The sequence below is a fragment of the Mus caroli genome, unplaced genomic scaffold, assembly GCF_978045245.1.
Source record: "Mus caroli unplaced genomic scaffold, Mus_caroli_1 scaffold_11, whole genome shotgun sequence".
Classification (NCBI taxonomy): domain Eukaryota; kingdom Metazoa; phylum Chordata; class Mammalia; order Rodentia; family Muridae; genus Mus; species Mus caroli.
Genome location: NW_028227266.1, coordinates 17,661,947 through 17,682,721, shown reverse-complemented (window position 1 = coordinate 17,682,721; position 20,775 = coordinate 17,661,947). Strand labels below are relative to the sequence as shown.

The window sequence follows — 20,775 nt, the reverse complement described above, 5'->3', positions numbered from 1 at the left end:
ATCCTCACAAGTGTGCCTGGTCTCTTGAATTTTAGTTAACTCCAGATGTAGTCAAGTTAACAACCAGGAACAGCCATCACCGTGGGTTCAGTTTGTGGCAGCCATGAGCCTTCATCCTAGCACTTGGATGTAGAGGCAGAAGGATTGTAGCAAGCTCAAAACCAGTGAGGGCTCTGTTGCCAGTTCCAGGAGGCGCAGAGACTTCCCGGTGAAACCCTGTAAAAAGAGACTGGCATGTAGCTCAGTGGGTAGAGTGCTTTGCCCAGCTTGCACAAAGCCCTGGATTTTATCCCTGGCACTGAATAGATTAGGGGTAGTGATGCAGGCCTGTTATCCCCAACTCAGGGGGCAGAGGCAGGAAAATCAGGAGTTCAGGGTCAGCTTTCCTTTCCTGCCCAGTGATTTCAAGGCCGGCCTAGCTTATGAGACTCTTTCTCAGAGAATAAATACACATGAAGCTGTTTGATACAGCTGTGGGACACACACCCTGAAGTAGCCTGTCTGAATGCGGAACCAGCGCCTCATCCCTCGGGGACGGGCTGATGTTCCTCACTTTGTTCTCCTTTCCGCTGCCCAAAGAGTCAGTTCCAGGAATTTACCTTCCCTGCCTCCATGGATTTGCCTTTTCCTGGACATTTTATATAGATGGGATCATAAACTCTATGCTTGTTTCTCTCCAGCTTCTTTTCCTTAGAACAATGCTTGTGTTGAAATGTAGAACGAGGCTGGAGTGGGCATTGATAGTCCCTCCTGCATGGGGCTGAAAGGTCAGTTCGATCAGTGTCCTGGCTTATTTGCACACTCGCCAGGATGGCTGGCTTACTCATTATTGGAAAACCCACTCCTATGAATGTCACCTGTGTGTCTTTCTGCAAACTTACCCTTTGCTCTGGGGTGGATGAATCCTTGGATTTTCCGACAAGTTCCTATTTACCTTCTCAGAAGTGACAAAGCTCAGATGAGTGGAAACGTTTTATAGTCCTAGTGGCAGAGTTAGGAGTACCAGACATCAAATCTCACGGATGCTTAATACTCTCCTCCTAGTCAGGGTCTCCAATTCACGATAGATCTGCACTATGTAGCTGAGGCTGGTCTTGAACTCTTGATCCTCCTGCCTCTATCTCCCCCCCCCCCTCTATATATATATCTGGGATTATAGTGTGTCCATACATGGTTTGCGCAGTGCTGGGGATGGGATTCAGGGCTTCATGCATATAGGGAAGCATTTTACTAACAGAGACAGACAGCCCAGCCCTGATACTCCTCTCTCTCTCTCTCTCTCTCTCTCTCTCTCTCTCTCTCTGTGTGTGTGTGCATAGGTACACATGAATGTGGAGGCCCCAGGTTGATTTGCATGTCTTCCTCAAACATGTCTCTATTATTATTATCATTATTATTATTATTACTATTATTATTATTTCGGTCTTTCTTTAAACCTAAAACTCACTGGTCCAGCTAGGCTGCCTGGGGTGGGGGTGGGGTGAACGCAGGGGTCCTCCTGTCTCTTTTCCCCATCCCCAGGACAAAGATTACACACACGGGCCAACACGAGTTCTGGAAGTTTGAACTCATGTGGTGAATACTTTATGAACTGGTCCTCTCCCCAGCCTCTCAGATAATATTTTTTAAAGATTTATTTATTTTACGCATATGAAGTACACCATAATTCTCCTCAGTGGAGGCATCGGATCACATCACAGATGGCTGTGAGCCACCATGTGGGTGCTGGGAATTGAACTCAGGACCTCTGAAAGAGCAAGCAGTGCTCTTAACCTCTGAGCCATCTCTCCAGCCCCTCGGCTACTCTCTTTTGAAGAGTTTATTTCCATGTGTGTGCCTGATTGTACAGAACTATACCACATAAGTACAGGAGCCCCAGGAATCCAGAAAACGGCATTGGATGCCCTGGTACTGGAGTTATAGGCAGTTGAGAGCTGATAAGTGGTGCTGGAACTGAACCTAGGTCATCTGGAAAAGCAGCCAGTGCTTTGCAGAGCTTCTTTCCAGCCCTCTCTGACAATTTCTAATGGGGACAATTGTAGTGGGCACATGAATTGTTTGTCCCATGAAATACAAAGGTCGGGTATCTAGGAAAAGGTAGAAGTGGTGTGGACTCTGGGTGGAGATTTGGACCACAAATAAGCCTTGGTCAGAGACACACTTAGTCAACCAGTGAAAAACAATTAATTTCTTGCTCGTGACACATGCCTGTCATTCTGGCTTTAGGAAGCAGGAGGATCAGGAGTTCAAGATCACCCTTGGCTAAACAAAAGGGGGTGGGTGCTAGAGATGTGGCCCAATAATGTTTGCCAAGCATGCATGAGACTTTGGACTTAATCCCCAGCACTGAAGAAATATAGCTGATAAATAAATACCTAATCAAGGTAAAGTCAGATGGTGCTAGGGGCTCCAACTTCAGGAAATGGTCAGGGAAGTTTCTTCAGGTGATATTCAGGCCACATTGGAGTGAGGGTTATGAATCTGAAACACATGCGTGTGACTAGTGTGCACCCTGACTTCCATCTCAGCCTAGAAAACAAGCAAACACACTCAACACAAAAATGACATTCAGATCTGGGGACAAGGTTTGCCACACAAGCACCAAGACTTGAGATGCCCAGGGTTCATTTTGATGTTGGGCAGGCGACCCAAACATCTGAGAGTCAGAGACAGTGAGCTGTCTGGCGTCTAGTGAGGGATTGCCAAGTTCTTGGTTTGACTGAGAGACTCTGACTCAATGAAGTCGGAGTGATGGAAGGAGACACCTGATATTGAGATGGGCAGGTGCACCCTCCCCCCCCAGTCACATACCTTCCCCCACATGCAAACACACATATGCATATGCATGCCCCAATCACCCAGGGTTGAATCAGGGAAGCAGAGGAATATGTGGAGAGTCAGAAGGGAGAGCTGATGCTCGCCTCTGGCTTCTGCATGTGTCTAGGACCCACACTGTAGAAGAGAGGAGAAACTCCCACAAGTTGTTTTCTGACTTCTGAGCCCCACCACAAGCGTAAGTCAGTCAGTCAGTCAGTCAGTCTGCCAGTCAGTAAATATAATTAGAAAAACTGAAAAAGAAAAAAAAGCCCCAGTCCCACCCCAAGCGGAAAGAAAGGGAAGCCCCACTCCTCCTCTGTCTGTCTGTTCCTTCCCAAACGCTTAGGCTTAACAAGAAGCCAGTGGGCAAAGGGCCAAGGAAATACAGTTTTCTGGAGGACAGAGCACGTCGCTTACGCCCAGAGGACAGAGACTTCAGTGAAGGATGCAAGCAGGCTGCCTGGATTCCTGTGGTAAAATGTTTGTCAGCTTCCAGGGACAACAGATGCAAAGGTCCTGAGACAGAAAAGGGATGAGACAACTAAATGTGCAGAAACTGAGAGAAGGGCAGGTGGAAAGATCTAGATATTTAGGTTGGAAAGGCAGAGAGGCAGGGGCAGAACTAGGAAATGATAAGGTGTTTCAAGAAGGGAATGAGTGTGGAGACTAGAAAGTTAATCATCCACATTGTGTGTGTGTGTGTGTGTGTGTGTGTATGTGTGTGTGTGTGTGTGTGTGTGAAGCGTGCACATGCACACGAGCACGCTGTGGCAAGCATGTGGAGAATCGGTGCTAACAGGAGGCAGTGGGTTCTCTCCTTCCATCATATGTGCCCTGTTGATCAAACTCAGGATTTCAGGCTTTTAGCTTTATCTACTGGGCAATCTTGCCAGCCCAAGGAGGCGATTGCCATCTTTAGTGAGAAGACTTTGGAGAGGCATGGAGAAGGGAGAAAGGGGTGCCTTGTAAGTGCTCCCAGCCGTTACAGAAGCCTGGCTGTGTGAGCTGGCCTGTCTCCTAGCACCCGAGGTGAGGAGGTGAGAAAGTGCACCATTGTGGAGGCCCACCATAGCCCAGTGGTCTTAGAGGCTGCTGTCAGACAGCTCTGGTTTTAAACCACAGTAAGATTTCCTCCTTTCTTGACCAAAAGCTCGGGTTCCAGCTTGAGGGCTTGCCCCGGGTCCTCTGCACTAAGGTTTCCCCACCGTTTGAAAATCTCCTGATCACAGTGTTTAAGGCGTACCTGGAGACATGACTCAGTAGGATGTACACATGCCATCCAAGTATGAGTTCAGATTCCCCAATATCTAACCCAGAAGTCAGATGTGGCATGGCTGCGCTGCGTTTCAGGGGAGGCTGAGACAGGCTCTCTGGGGCCGGTCTGACCAGCTTAGCCAAATCAGGGAGCCCCAAGGACAGTGAGAGACCTTGTCAAAAATTAAGGTGCAGGCGGGTTTGGTAGCCCAATGCCTTTAGTCTGAACCAGAGCTACACAGAGAGACTGAGTCTCAAAACTAACTTACTAAAAAGACTAAATAAAATCAATTAACTAATAAAACCAGGCAGAGAGGGGCACCGAGGAAGACACTCCATGTATACCTCCTGCCTCCTCACTCGTGCGCACAGGTCTTCCTTAGTCTCCACCCACCCCCTTCGGAGTCTCCACCCACCCCCTTCGGATACCTATTTGTACTTTCCTTCCTTCGTTTCCTATGTCACTCAAAATTCTTTTTACACTTATTTAAAGTGCTAAAGTAGTGGGATGGGTGACTGTATGGCCACAGCCTTCAAGTGGAGGTCAGAGGATGCTTTGGGGAAGTCGTTATCGCTTTTCCTCTTCAGAGATCCAACTCAGGTTACCAGGCTTTGTGGTAAGCACTTTTACCCACTGAGCCATTGCTTCCCCCCACCCCCAGACCTTCCCCAAGTCTTTTTTGAAGCTGGTGGGGATGGAGCTCAGGGCTTCAGACTTGTTAGGCAAGCCTCTACCACTGAGCTACATCCCCAGCCCTTCCTCAAGTCCTGTCTGTCTCCATAACGCTGTGTTCTTGAGCTTTGGCCTGTAATTGAGCGGCAGGCTACCTCTGGCTTCTTACACATACCTGACCCATCAGGCCCCCAGAACCACTTTACAGATGAGGAAACTGAGACAGACCGGAACAACTATTGCTGGAGGTCAGGTAGGGGCTAAACCTGCTTCTCAGTGGAGTTCAGACAGTTCAGGACCCCCCAGCACCCAGAGGTTGGGCGCTTCCGGCTCCGCAAGCGGCCAGCGAGGTAAAGGCCTGAGTCATCGCCGCCTCCAGACGGCGGCGGCCGCCGGCCGAGGGCGACGGCGGCGGCGGCGGCTGCGGGAGGTGATGCGGGGACGCCAGGAGGGGGCGTGAGTGCGAAACCGAAGAGAGGCGACCGCGCGGGTGCTCCTCGCCCGGCCCTGCCGCCCGCTGCGCTTTCCAGCCTCCCTCACCCGGGCACCAGCCCAGTGCAGGTCCCTGGGGGCTGGAGGAGACCGGAGGTCTTAGTTCCCCGCCTCCCACCCCAAGTTCAAGTTGTGAGTCAAACCGTGCGTTGGGACCTGTCTGCAAAAAGAACTGTCTGGGTTCACGACAGTCCCGGGTGGCACCGCCGCCCTCGGATGCGCAGGGAAAAGCATCCCACTCCCCAGGTTACCCACACTCCAGAGTCTGTACCGGCCACCCTGGGCTTTCCTAGTCTGGAATCCACAGAGGGATCCCCTTCAGAATGATCTGGGGACCAGGAAAGCTAGGAGAAAAGAGTCTCGGAGCTCGGGAGAGCACCGAAGTCCGTCCCGCACTGCTCTCTGTGCGTCGCGGGCTCGGGACCAGGCTCTGCACCCGACCGATCAGGTGGGTGAAGACACCCGACCTCCACCCCCTGTCAGTTTTGGGTGGAAGGTGTGGGCTGGATTTTTTTCGCCCTGAAACGTAGGGGTTTTGGAGAGGGGATGTTGCGTACTGGGGAGCCCTGGGATCACCACTAAGCTACAGAGGGGACTCGAGCGAGGATGGAGGATTTGGCTGGGGGGGCGGGGCCGGGGATGCCGCGGCGGCGGGGGTGGGGGGAGGTGGCGAGGGTGTCGCTGGCAGGGGATGTCCCCACTTCTGCAGGTGGGAGAAGGTCCGCCAGAGGCTCTGCGGGGAAGTGGGGGTCGGAGTGGGTGCATTCCCATTCTCCCCCCAGCCCTGCTGGCTCTAGGGCCGGAGCCGTGACGTCACGGCGGCTGGAAGTGCCCGGCGGTGGCGCGGGAGGGGGTGGCCGAGCCGGCGCCTTATAAAGCTGAGCCCGCGAGGCGCGCGGAGCCGCAGCCGAGCGCGTCCCCAGTGTCACCCCATCCCACCGGCCACCGCCCCCTTGGATCCGGTCATCTCGCCATCGGGACCCCCCACCCCTCCACCCCACTGGGGTGGGTAAGCGACAGCTTGAGTGCCGAGCAAAACGGACTGAACACCTGCTTTTTTGGGGTGGTGGCGCGGGGCATGAGGCGAGGGGCGCGATGTCGGTGCCGCTGCTCAAGATCGGGGCGGTGCTGAGCACCATGGCCATGGTCACTAACTGGATGTCGCAGACGCTGCCCTCGCTCGTGGGACTCAACAGCACCGTGTCCCGCGCGGGCTCCTCGGAGAAAATCGTGAGTGGCCAGCCGGCTGGGGGGCGCTCCGGCTTGGGGGGGCGTGGTGCCCGCAGACCCCGCGGCAGCTCCTGGGAAAGGGACCCTCACAGCCCCAAAGTGACAGAATCTTGGGTTCAGGCGGGAATGTCATCTCGAGGGGACGTGGTCTCTTGGGGGTCCCGGGCTGGACCCCGAGGCACAAGGGAGCCCCGCGCCCGGCATAGCTCTGGGTTTGATGATTGCATTTGCTGGGCTAGAGTCCTCTCCGAGGGGACCTGCTAGTGCCACTGGGGTACCAAGCTGGCTCCAGCCCCAGGCGGAGGCGGCAGGGCTGCGGAATTGAACCAGATCCCGGCAGAGTGGGGCGGAGCTGGGCGGTTTGGGGGAGCCAAGAGGGTGTTCTTCTATGTTGGAGTGATTAGGGGATATCTCGAAGTCTCCATATATCTTCAGCCTGTGGGACTCTGGCTGTGTCTAAGTGTCACTGAGTAGTGTTCTCCCTCCCCTTCCCTGCGTCTCTCCCCCCTCCCTTCTATTTCTGTCTTTCTTTCTGACTTAGTGTTTCTTTTTTCTTTTTCTTTTTTTGCCTGGCTCTCTCTTTCCCCTGCACCTGGTACCAGCGTCTTCGTTCCCAGGATTTGTCTCCTGGAGTACTGACTATTGATCTCCCTAACTCCTCACCTTTGGAGATGGGGGGGGGGGGGGGTGCGCGCAGGCTCGAACCTGAACAGAAGCTCCTCAGCCCCCTCTTCTGTTCTATCATCCCCCTTCTCTCCCCTGCTGGTAGTTCACAGGGATGGAGAGGGACACAGTCAGTCTTTTTAATCATGGTGGCTCTGTCTTGTTGACAGGGAAAGAAAGATGCTCTTCTATTGAAAACTTCCCTCATGCCCTGTTCCTGTCCCTATGGGAGCCCCTCTGATCTTCAGTCTGTTTGTGCGACTCCCCTCAATTCCATCCATCTGACTCCCTCACTATTCCCCTTTCATATAGTTACAATCTGGACAGACCCTTATGCATCTATAATAACCCCACTCCTCCTGGCCAAAATAAGACTTTGCTCCCAAAAGCTACAGCTGTGGGGTGTGAAGGGGTGGGGGTAGCAGCTCTTTGAGTCCAGGGTATGGCCCAGCCCTGGGGCCAGGGGACATATGGCACTTGACACAAACAGCAAGCTTTCAGACCAGCTCCTCAGACTTGCAGTTCTTTGAAACATGGTGTCTTTTTGTGTATCTGTGACATCAAGTGTCATTGTTTAGGTATGTCTTGTTGTGTCTGTCTGAGCCTGTGGTTTGGGGTTTTGGGGTGGGCGGTGAAGAGAAACTTTAGTGTATCTCTGACATAGGGTGCAGGTATATTCTCCCCAGTGTGGGTGTGTCCCTGTGTGATTGTTTTTGGATGGATATATGTCTGACTGTGTCTGCAGTTGTTTATCCCTGACTGTGGATGTGGGTTCATTATGTGACATGAGTTTGAATGTACAGGTGTAATGGAGCCTTCTGAGTGTTGCTGTCACGGGGGGGGGGGGGGGGGGAGCATTGATGGTGTCGTTGAAATCAGAAGCCAAATTCACCTTTCCTGCCTGAGTGGAAGTCTATGTGAGCACCTGTGTGCCGCTGTGTGAAAGTGTCTGTGTACACAGGAGCCTTTGCTATATCTGGGGGACATGTGCAGGGTATGTTGTGTGTGTGCGCATGCATGCATGCTATATTGCACATGTGAAGGTCAGAGGACAACTTGCAAGGGTCAGTTCTCTTCTTTCACCCTCTGGGTCTCCAGTCTTGGTGGCAAATAACTTAACCTGGCCTTCAGTTATGATTTTGTGTGTTCATACATCGAATTTTTGTGTGCTTGTGTTTATATATGCATATGTTTATGTATGATTAGCTGGTATACCTATGTGTTGCTTTCATGAATTGTATGTTTCTATAAGCTGGGGGGGGGCAGTGTTTGGCTCCTTTGAAGCTAATGGTATCTTGGTCTAGCATTCCCCAGCGCCTAACTGCTGAAGCCCCCAGCTCTCTCGTCCCTGCCCCAGCCTGCAGTCTTCCCGGGACTTGCCAACATGCTCTGCAGCATGAGCTGCTAAGGTGATATCAGCCTGGGAGGTGGCAGTGGAATGAGGGTGCTCAGCAAGGGTCCTAACTACTACAATCCCAGCAATTGGGAGGGTGAGGCAGTGGAGTAGTCACAAGTTCCAGGTCTCTTTCTCAGAGAGGGAGAGTTGGAGCCCGGGATGTTAGCTTAGCATGAAGAGCACCAGCTACTCTTGTAGAGGACCCAAGTTCAGTTACCAGCACCCATTTGGTAGCTCACAACTGTCTCTAATTCCAATTCCAGGACCACCAATATCTGCTTCTGACCCTTGAGGGCACTAGGCTTGCATGTAGTGCACAGCCGTACATGTAGGCAAAACATCCATAGACCTATGAAAATGAAAGGAGAGAAAAAGAAAGACGGTTATTTAGGTCTGTATAGAATCTGGATTCCTCCAACTTGTTCTTCAACTCTGGCTGGTGGCCCAAGCTACTGCCACTGAGAACAACAGTAATAAGTCCTGTGTCACAGAACTGCAGGCAACAGAGACCTCTTTAGATTCCCCATCTGTCAGTCTGTCCATCCATACATCCCTCCATCCACCCATTCATCCATGCATCCATTCATCCAGTCACCCATCCAGCCCTCTGTCCACCAACACTCATTCACCCATCCATCCATCTAGCCACTCATCTGCTCTCCTATCCTTCCATCCATCTTTCTATTCATCCATTCATCCACCCTTCCATCTATCTTTCCTTCTATTCATTCATCAACTAGCCAGCCTGCTATCTTTCCTTCTATCCACCCAGACAGCCATCTGCCATTTTATCAATCCATCCAACCTTGCATCCATTCTCTGTCCTTCCATCCATCCACCCTTCTTTTCTTTCATCCATGTGTCCATTCACTCATCTTTCTATTTCTTCATCTCTCTCTCTCTCTCTCTCTCTCTCTCTCTCTCTCTCTCTTACACACACACACACACACACACACACACACCCTCCAACCCCTCTTTTCATCCATTATCCAGCATCCAACCATCTGTTAATCTACTATCCACAAATCTGTACTTCCAACATTTCAGTTCATTAATTCATCCCTTTATTCATTTAATTGAATTTATTTAACAAAATTACCAATTGCCTCTTCTATACAAGCATGTCTACACTGAAACAAACCTCTCTGCCTTAAGTCTTTCAGAATATATGCTCTGTCAGTAGTAGGATTTAGATTTGAATATGTGTTTTAATTCTGGCCCTGCAACTTAACGGAGCACGTGACCTTGGAGGAAATCATTGAATCTTTGTAAACACCAATTTCCTTATTAGGTAAGGAGAGTTCAGAGTCTCTATTAGACTGGAAGGTCCACACAGAGGCTGGTGTTGGAGCTCAGAGCTAGAGTGCTTGCATGGTGTTCAGCCTTGCATTCAATCCCAGCACCACAAAGACAACCAACAGCATCTGCAAGGAAGCCCGTGGTTTGCTCATTGCTGCACACTGTGACCTGATGTAGCAGAATCACAATAAATAGTTGCCATGCAGCTGAATCTGTAATTACATCCTGGAATCTACCTTCAAATGGAAACCAATAGCTGGGTGTACAGTGGGTATCTATTAGAGGCAAGCATATAGTGAGTTTAGAATAAGGATTTTCTTTTTCATTTTTCTGAGACTGAAGAGATGACTGAATACGTGCAGCATTTGCCTTGCAAATGTGGGGCGCTAAGTTAACCCCCTGAACCCAGTAATGTTGAACGCAGTAGTGCATGTGTGTAATACCAGCACTCCTATGGAGAGATGGAGGCTGGAGAACCCCTGGAGGCTCAGGGCCAGCTAATCTGGCATATACAGTAGTGAACAAGAGACCTTGTTTCAAACACATTAGCATACTGAGCTCCACATGTGCACCATGACACGAACGCTCCTGCACATACATGATTATACATATACGCACATTATCACACTCACATATACACAGACACACCAAGATTAAGTATATTGTTCAAGTTTTAAAATCAATTTGTCTATAAAATGAAAATAATAATTCTTTTTGAAATTGCATTTATTAAGCCAGGCAGTCGTGGCACATGCCTTTTAATTCCAACCCTTCAGAGGCAGAGGCAAGTGAATCTCTGAGTTTGAGGCAAGTCTGGTCTACAGAGAAAGTTCCAGGACAGGCAGGGCTACACAGAGAAACCTTGTCTTAAAACCCAAACCAAACCAACCAACAAAACAAACAAACAAAAAACCCCAAAGCAAACATCTATTTATTTAGTTTGTGTTTGATCAAGGGGTATTTGTGTGCCTTGGAGCACATGGAGAGGTCAGAGGACAAAGTCAGTTCTCTTCCTCCTCCATGTGGATTCTGGAGAGAGAACTCGGGTCATCAGGGTTGATGTCAAGTGCCTTCACATTCTCACCCCCATTGAACTCTTGTGGGTAATGGAGGCCTGATCCCTATCCCTAATCCATCCATCGTTATAGCCATATTGCCTCCTCTCCCATCACACCCTATGTCTCTCTCTCCCTCCGTACACCTATCTATCCTTTATTTCTTCTGTTAATCCATCCTCTCATCTTTCCACCCCAAGGGTTGGAGGGAAAACCTGAAAACACATAGTAGGTGCTCAATAATGGGTTGTGGGAAAGGAGTAGAACCCAAAGAGGGGGGGGCTAAGAGGGTAAATGCACACACAGTGGGAATTCCTAAGCTATGGCTCAGGAGTTGGGTACTGTGCCTCAGTGGCCTGACAGTGAGCTCAGATGTGGGACGGCTTTTCTGTGGGTGCTGCCCCACCCCAACCTCCCCAACACAGAAGCAGCATAGCCTTCATAAACCATTCTGTGAAGGAGAGAAGGGAAGTTCCCCCTCCCCCCACTTCCTTCTGCTGGCTTCCAGCCATAAACCATTCCCAGGAGATAGGAGCCTTGAGCCAATGACTCCTCACTGGGGGACTATAAATCCAGACTCAGGCTAAAAGCTGACATCTCTGTTGTCAATGGCTGCTGCCATGGAGGGCCTAGAGTGAACTCCTTGCATCTTGTCTGTTCTGCTCTAATCCGATCTCCCTTTCTCCCCAGCGCATGAGCATGTGTGCGCGGGCATGTGTGTGTGTGTGTGTGTGTGTTTAACCCAGCAGTCATCCTCAGATGTTATTTCTCAGGCACCAACCACACTGTTGTGATTTATTTATTTATTGGTTTTTCTAGACAGGGTTTCTGTGTGTAGCTCTAGCTGTCCTGGAACTCTCTCTGTATGTAGATCTGCCTGCCTCTGCCTCCTCGGTGCAGGGACTAAAGGCATATGCCACCACACCCAGCCTGTTGTGTTTTATTTTTATTGTCTTATTATATTTATTTGTTGTCTATGTGAACAGCATGTGTGTGTGTGTGTGTGTGTGTGTGTGTGTGCTCGTGGGCATGTGTAAATCACAGGACAGCTTGCAGAAGGCAGTTCTGTCCTGCCATGTGTCAGGCTTGACTGCTAGTGGTATTTACCCCGAGTCATTTCCTTCTTCGAAGAGCCAAAGGACAGAAGGGGATATCAGTGAAAGGAATGCATTCAAGGAGGACCTTTTGCCCCAAGAAGAAAAGGGAGGGTCTCAGCAGGAGCTCTTTGGGTACTGAAGATGTCCAGCATTTATGGCTTTTCTTGACAGTTTCACAGGAGGAGTAAGTCCCTAAAACCAGTCTAGAGATGTCCTGCAATGCCATGGTAACCAGCACCTCATTGCTCAGCCACTGAGCTCAGATTAGATTCATTTCTTGCTTCTGAGATGTTTTCATCTTGTGCTGGCTCTGGTGGGAGAGTTCTGTCCCACTGGTCTCCTGGAACCCACAATGATGGATGCTCCTTAGGCATACCATCATGGAAGCAGGGGCCAGAGGAGGGGGCACAGCTCCTAAAGCTTTGCCCTGATATGGCATAGATTGCTACTGATCACAGTCCATGTGGTCAAAGGAGTCACAGGGTCCATGGCTGGGGGAAGCAAAGGGATATCCAGAGCTGTCTCCTAAGCCCTCTTCTCAACCCAAATGAGAGTTCTTAGAGGCTAAGGACTGCAGTTGGGGCTGGGGCTCAGTCAGTAGACTGCTTGCTTTGCCTCTACAGATACCTAGGTTCCATGTCCCACACTGAACGATGTCACATGACTGGAATCCCAGTGCTCCGAGGTAGAGGTAGAAGGATCAGAAGTTCAAGGTCATCATCAGTGTATAGCAAGTTTAAGGCTAGCCTGAGCTTTATGAGGACCTGTCCAAATGGAAGCAAGTAAGGAGGAAAGGAAACAAGGAAGGAGATGAAGAGGGAATTAAATAGGGAGAGATGTAGCTGCAAGAGATCCATCCGAGAACTATAGTTTTAAGAATTTCTGATCTGGGGAGGGAGGGAGAAAGTCTTCACTCACTCACTCAATTTTGGGCTGAGGGTATGGCTCAAAAGTATATCACTTACTTAACATGCACAAGACCTCTGGTTCCATCCCCAGTACTACAGCATGCACACACACACACACACATACACACACACACTCATGCCCTTGTACTTTTCCTATGCCAGATTGACATCCTAAACAGAGCTGTAAAAGATACATTGATACCCCTATGGTAGGCGATTAGAAGAAGTGTTATATCAAGAAACATAGAACAGGACCAGTGACATCACATGGCTCAGTGCATGATGGTGTTGACTGCCAAGCTTGATGACCTGAGTTCAACCCCAGGACCTCATAGTAGAAGGAAATTCCTGCAAGTTGTCCTTTGACCTCCACACAAGCACAGTGGCATGCACACATTATTTCTGGCTTGAAGGGCCTCTCTGATTAGTTAACATCTGTGTGAAATCTGAAGGGATTTAGACAAGATATTCAGAAGAAGAGCATTAGGGGTAGAGGGAATGGCAAGAATAAAGGTCCTAAGGCAAGAATCTGTTTGAAATGTGGGAAAGACATGGAGAAAGCCAGTGTGACTGGAACAAAGTGGGTGTCAGGGAAAGAAGGAGGAAGCAAGGGTGGGGTGCAACAGGAGCCACATCATATCCTTAAACATTGTGTGTATGTTGTATGAGTGTATGTGTATGCATCAATTGGGGTTTGCGTGCAGCAATCTGTGTATAGAGTCAGATGAACTTGTGAGAGTTGTGTCTCTCCTCCTACCATATGGGTCCTAGGGATTAAACTCAAGTTTTCAGGCTTGGTGGCAAGTGCCTTTAGCTGCTGAACTTTCATTTGGCATTTAAAGGCGTTTTTGTTGACTATGAAATCCCAGCACTAGCCTAGCAGCCCATAGTAAGTGTTCAATAAACACTTGATAGGAGACTACACGGGTGAGAAATTAGAGGCTGTGGGCGGTTCTGAGCAGGGGAGAGAGGAGACTTTACTCAGGGTTAGTGGTTTGCTCCTGAGACTTCTGGGTACACAAGGCTGGGGCTCAGCAAAGCATGACAGGAGGGACTACACTGTCCAAGTGTGGTAATGATGGGAGCTGAACCAATGCAAATGCCAAAGAGGCAGAGATAGGGAGATGGTGGAGCTGATCTGTGTTAAGCATGGCTTGGTCCTAGACCACTTGATTCTGCTCAGATACCAAGATGTGAGAGAGAATGGGGGATGAGGACCATCCTTCCTTTGTGATAGGAAGGGTTCTGACGAGTGAGAGCAAAAGTATGGCTCAGCAGTAGGGCCTCTGCTTACATCGCCTTAGTGAGGAACTGGGGGTTTGTCTCAGTGATAGAGCCCCAGGCTAGAATCTCTCTGTGTCTTAGTTACTGTCCTATTGCTATGACACATGATCACGACAACTTATAAGACAAAGCATTCCCCTCAAAAAATGAAATAAAATAAAATAAGCTGGGCAGTGGTGGCATACACCTTTAGTCTCTGCCCTTGGGAGGCAGAGGCAGGTGGATTTCTGAGTTCGAGGCCAGCCTGGTCTACAGAGTGAGTTCCAGGACAGCCAGGACTACACAGAGAAACCCTGTCTCGAACTCCGCCCACCCCCCAATAAAATAAAATAAAGAAAAAGCATTTAACTGGGGCTTGCTTAGAATTTCAGAGTTAGTTAGTCTATGATCATCATGATGAGAGACACAGAGGTGGTCAGGCATGGTGCTGGAGTAATAGCTGAGAGCTCATGTCTGATCCACAAGGTGCAGGCAGACAGAACATAACCTCCCAATTAACCAGCAACTGGGGACCAATTATTCAAACATCTGAGGCTATTGGAGGCCTTGCTATTCAAGCTCCCATATCCAGTGAGGAGTTGGGGCGTGGCTCAGTGGTAGAGCCCCTGCCTGGAATTCCCCAGTGAAGGGCTGTTGGGGTAGGTCAGCAGCAGAGTAGGAAGCAGAATGCTGGAGGCTGTGGGTTCCATTCCCAACACTGTTAAAAGGGACAAGGTGTCCACACATGATGATGCATGTCTATAATCCCAGCCCTTGGGAAGCCGATGCTGGAGCCAGGCTACACAGCAAGACTCTGTCTCCAGAGAAGGAAGGAAGGGAGGAGAGGGGGAGGGAAGGCTTGCACATCCTTCAGGGTCTCCACTCTCAGATCTGCAGCCCTTGTGACACGACATGGCATGCATGGTGACAGAACTATTTCTGGAATGTTGTAGTGACAGAGGAGAGACAATGAAACCAGCTCTGGTGTGACTGGGTTTTCTGGAGGTAGCAATGCCTAAATTAAGTTTTTTTGTTCTTGCTTTGCTGGCCTCCAGCATGCCTGGCAAACACTATACTATGGAGTTCCACCTTCAGCCTCCAAAGTAAGGTGTGTGTGTATATGTGTAGGTCTACTCGTGCCACAACACACATGTAGAGGTGAAAAGACACTGAATACTCTAGAACAGCTGCTCCAAAGGCTTTGTTCTGGGGACTTGAACTCATGTTCTTACACTTGTACTACAAGCACCTTGAACATATCTCCAGCCCATGAACTGAAGTTTGAAATCTGGAAGAAAAATCATCTGAGTGAAGGGTACCAAGAAGGAAGGCTTAGAAGTGAATGGCCACCTGCTTCTTGATGGGCACTGAAAGAATTGTAAGCAGAGGCTCTGGGACCTGTGTAGACATCATTAAGAGCTCAGTGAGGTCTATCTTGATTACCTTTGGATGGGGTCCTGGTGCAAGAAAGAAAGACAAGGCTGTTGGCGATGAGTTTCCACAGGTTCAATAGTTTAGAATTTCACCTAGAGCTGCAGAGAGAGAACACATCTGTATTTCTAGCAATTAGAAGGGGGAGGGAGGAGAATCAGGAGTTTAAGGCCACCCTCAGACACAGGAAGTTGGAGAGGAATCTGGACTATATGAGACTTTGTCTCAACAAGCAGAAGGGAGGGAGTGAGGGAAGATGGAAAAGATGGAGGGGAGAAGGAAGGAAGGGGAGGAGATAGGTAGCTGCAATAGAGCCTGGTAGCATGGTTTTCTGTTTTGTAGGCATTGGAACAAGGGAACAAGCATGCCTGGAGAAGGCCAGGGCAGTCAGTTGGCGGGGGGGGGGGGGGGGGCTCTTCTGGTTTCTCTTTGGTTTTCTTTGTCTATACCTCTCCAGGGCCAGGAACACGCCTTTAATCCCAGGATTTGGGAGACAGAGGCAGGAGGATCTCTGTGAGTTACAAGTTACCTTGGTCTACATAATGAGTTCCAGGCCTCCCAGGGCTACATAGTGAAGCCCCATCTCAAAAATACAAAACCAGATAAAATAGAAAAAGAAAAGAAAGTGGTATGGGGTGGGAAATGGGAAATGCACATGTGTACCATGCACACATGTGCAGCTCAGGGGGCCGCTGTCTCTGCCCATTACCTCCTCTTTAGATAGATAGATAGATAGATAGATAGATAGATAGATAATTTATTTTACATCCTGCCCACAGTTCCCTTTCCTCCTCTCTTCCCAATCCTCCCCCACCATTTCCTCCTTTTTAAGGAATACATTTCCTCCTCTTAAAAGAATACATTTTTGTTTTAAAATATTTTTGAAGTTTTAAATATTTTTGAATATTTTTTATTTATTTATGGTTTTTATATGTATGGGCATTTCACCTGAATGTTTGTGCACCACCCATGTGCAGTTCCCATGGAGGCCAGAAGAGGGCGGATGCCCTGGAACTGAATTTCAGGTGGTTGTGAGCTGCGGTGTGAGCAATGGGAACTGATACTTGGTCCTCTGCAAGAGTGACAGTGCAGCCAAGCTTGGTGGCGGTGCAACCTTTAGTCCCATCATTGGGCGGTGAGGCAAAGCCATCTGTAAGTTTCCAGTCAGTCTGGGCTACACAGTGAGACCCTGTCTCAGAAACACAAAGACACAAAACCCCAGAAAGAGCAACAAGTGCTCGTCACAGTGCAACAGCTCCCCACCCCGTCCACCTCAGTGAGAGGCAAGGTCTGCTCTGTGTTCCTTGCACTTCATACTCCAGAGTACGGCCAGGATTCCCGCTTCCACCCCGCACCCTACTGTAGGGGAGGTGGGACTCTGCCCACCTACACATCTGGTTTTTTCCGTGGTTTCTGGAGATTGAAGCCATCCGGCCTGAGCAGCAGCAAGCTCTCTTTCTTGCCGAACCATCTTGCTTGCCTGCTTTTAAACTTTCTATGCAACTATTACTCTCTCCTTAGGTCTCTCTCTGTTTTCCTCTTTTCCTCCATTTATCCCCAGGGGTCTGTGTGTTGCTTATCCTGGCCCTGATACTTGAGCTGAAGCGATGCTCCTGCCTCAGCTTCCCAAACAGTATCTAGAACTATCTGCCCTTGCCATCTAGCCTGGTTAGTTGACTGATTTTCTTTCTCCTTGTCTTCATCGCGTGTTCATTACCCATTGTAAGTTCTTTGTGAATGTTTGTTGACTGACTGTGTGTGACTCTATCTGGGTGTGTTTCTGTCTGTCTTCTTTCCCCTGTGTCTCCAAATCTGGTGTGTCCTGCTTGTGTCTCTGCTTTATCTTCATGTATCTCTTTGGCTTCTGTCTCTTATTCCTATCTTTGGGTATTATTGGTCTCTTTCATGTGTGTGTGTGAGTGTGTGTGTGTGTGTGTGTGTGTGTGTGAGTGTGTGTGTGTGTGTGTGTGAGTGTGTGTGTGTGTGTGAGTGTGTGTGTGTGTGAGAGTGTGTGTGTGTGAGTGTGTGAGTGTGTGTGTGTGTGAGTGTGTGTGTGTGTGTGTGTGTGTGTGAGAGTGTGTGTGTGTGTGTGTGTGTGAGAGTGTGTGTGTGTGTGTGTGTGTGTGTGTGTGAGTGTGTGTGTGTGTGTGTGTGTAGTAGTAGTAGTAGTAAGCCTGAGGTCAACCTCAGCTGTCATTTCTCAGAACACATTTGTTTGTTTGTTTGTTTGTTTTTTCTCCCAGACAGGTTTCTTTGTGTAGCCCTGGCTGTCCTGGAACTCACTCTGTAGACCAGGCTGGCCTTGAACTCATAGAGACCCACCTGCCTCTGCATCCTGAATTCTGGGATTAAAGGCATCCCTCACAGGGCTGTTTGTTTTTAAATGACATATATGTATGCATGTAGGTATGTACTTTTATTTGAGGTGTGGGGTGGGCTCATGCTAACAATGAACATGTGAAAGTCAGAGGAGAATTTGTAGGATTGGGTTTTCTCCTACTGTGAGAGTCACAGGGATCAAACTCAGGTTTTTAGGCTTGGTGAGACGCACCTCTGTTCACTGAGCCATCTTGAAAGCTCAGCTTTGGTTTTTTGAGACACTCACTGATTGGCCTGGTCTGGCTGGCCAGTGAGTCCAGGGATCCACCTTTCTCTACATCCCTAGCCCCTTTGTCTCTCTAGTGTTTCCCTGGGACCATAGGATCTTGATAGCAGTGGAGGGTGTGGAGATGAGATTAGAACTGATGGATGCAGTGATGAGAAGGATTTCATGTGTGCCGAGGAAGTCAGACCTGAGCCCACCCCCATCTCTCCTCAAGGCTGTGGCAGTGGTAGCTCTTCCCTCCACCCTGTGCCCCTCACCCCTACCTCCCTTCCCTCCACCCTGTGCCCCTCACCCCTGCCTCCCACTGTCCCGAGAGAGGCTGCCCAGCATCGGCTCCTGGATGGAACAGCTGTCTGGCTCCAGCCTCTGAGGCTCATTTTGAACAAGTGAGATGATTGCAGGGAATGATGGGAGGAGGGAGAGGAGAGGAGGGTGACAGGGCCAAAGAGGAATCAGCTTGATTGTCACTGCTGCTACTGCTGCTGTTGCTGCTGCTGCTGCGGGAGGGAGGGAGGGAGGGCGGGCGGGTAGCAGGTGGGGTGGCGTGTGCCCAGGAGATGAGAAGGCCAGGAAAGCAAGGCAGAAAAAGGCAGGGGGACATTTGTCTGCCCATACTGCCAGTCCATCTGTCCCTACTTCTGGTCCTCCCTCTTGTGCAGTTTCCCTGTGTCTCTCCCTGTGATTCGAAGCAGACTCTGCCTCCATCTCTGTCTCTACCAGTCTCCACCTTCCTACTGACATCTCTCTCTCTCTCTCTCCACCTGGATTTCTGCATATCTCTGAGCCTGGCCCCCGCCTGGCTCTGGACACCGCTGTCCTTATCAGAAGCAAGGCCAAGATGCAAGGCAATTCCCTCTCCTTATTTTTGTCATACTCCAGCACTCAGACACATAGACAGCACAATTTCCCAGGAAACCGATGAACCATGACCTTCAGTACAGGGGTATTTGCAGAGATATCTCAATTAGGACTAATTAATTAAGAGAGCCACTTGGCCTGCCCTCTCCCCAGCCCTGCAGTCCTTGCAGCCTCCCAGGAGGGACCAGCCAGTGAGTGCTTGGCAGAGAGTCTGGCTCTGGCTGCATGGATGTCTGCTGTATCCCAGCCTGCTCCTGGCTCCCTCATCCATCCATCCAGAAAGACGTGCAGGTCTTTAATCCTTGCACCTAGGAGGCAGAGGCAGGAATGATTTCAGTGAGGTCCAGGTCAGCTGGGGCTGCACGGTGAGACCCTGTCTAAAAAACACAAACACAAAGGAAAGGTGGCCACGGGAGGATGCCTGACCCAACCAGCTCCAGAGAACACAAGGTGAAATTCAGTGTCACCTGGCATGCGTGAGGCTCTAGGACGTGTTGAGGTGTTCAGAGTGTGCCAGTCATTCGGGGAATGCCTGTGCATCGCCAGGTGTGTCAGTGTACTGAGACACAGCCGGGATGGATGCAGCTTGGTGTGGTGGTCATGCTCTGTGGAGTCCTGAGACAGGGTCATATGTAACCCTGGTGGGTCTGCAGCTGCCTGCAACCAAAGAGGAGCTTGAAATGCAGCCCCTGACTCTAGGCTAGCTATATGATAGCCTGTGCTCCCCGCCATCCCATTTTAGGTGGCGCTGGGGATAGAACCCAGGGCCTCTGGTATGCTAGGCCAATCTTTTATCCACTGAGCCACACCACCAGCTAGCTGCACATCTCTATGCTTGCAGGTAAAGTATCTTCCATCAAGGGTATAAGAGGACAGGAAGAGGCATGGCACCATCTATAGCTTCTAGAAGGTCCAGCAAGGGATAGTGATTAAACACACTGGATAATCGCACACCACACACCCTGCCCTCCCCTCACTGTGAGCCAAGAGGATTGCGCTGCAGCTGTTTTTCCTTTTTTTCTTGTGTGTGTTGTATATGCATATGTCTCCCCGAGCTCTCTCTCTCTCTCTCTCTCTCTCTGTGTGTGTGTGTGTGTGTTTGTAGGACAAAGGACAACTTGTAGGAGTTGGGCTCTCCTCTTTTACCATGTATGTCCCAGGGATCCAACTCAGGGCATCGGGCTTGGCAGAAAGTACGCTTACCCACTGAGCTATCCACCAGCCAGCTTTAGGCAGCTTTTTGTTGTTTTTTCAAGGCAGGGTTTCTCAGTGGGCTTCTCAGGTTTCTCAGCCCTGGATGACCTGGAACTCACTCTGTAGACCATGCTGGCTTCAAACTCAGAGAGCCGCCTGCCTCTGCCTCCTGTGTCTGAGGTTAAAGGCACACGCTACCACCACCCTATAGATAACTTCCTAACACAAGTCTGCCTATGTCTTTGCACTGCACACACAGACTTACAAGATCAGAGAGTGTATATCCCTTCTTGACATTAATTTCTAGCTAGATGGAGTCTTTAATCCAGCTCAGGATTAGGGCTCTTGCGATTGTATGAAAGAAGTGACTAAGTCTTCAGTTAAGACCTGATGACACAAGCTTTGATGAGGACCAAAGATGTCACTCAGCTATCACTATAACAAATGGGAGCTGGGCATTGTGGCGCATGCCTTTAATCCCAGCACTTGGGAGGCAGAGACAGGCGGATTTCTGAGTTCTAGGCCAACCTGGTCTACAAA

At 49.8% G+C, this 20,775-nt stretch overlaps 1 protein-coding gene across 4 annotated transcripts in view; it reads left to right on the top strand.

Annotated features, from left to right (window-relative positions):
- The window catches only part of Olfm2 (olfactomedin 2), a 79,524-nt gene that overhangs the window by 14,871 nt on the left and 43,878 nt on the right, over window positions 1-20,775 (top strand). Inside the window, exon 1 of one of the 4 annotated variants that reach the window (XM_085844452.1) lies at window positions 4,889-4,997. The exons of 2 other annotated variants lie outside the window; for them this stretch is intronic. In XM_085844452.1, coding sequence (XP_085700578.1) covers window positions 4,953-4,997 — 45 coding nt within the window. In that variant the 5' untranslated portion in view covers window positions 4,889-4,952. Of the gene's footprint in view, window positions 1-4,888; window positions 4,998-6,099; window positions 6,467-20,775 lie in introns of those variants that run through there. One more of the 4 variants, XM_021171747.3, reaches the window with a different exon arrangement.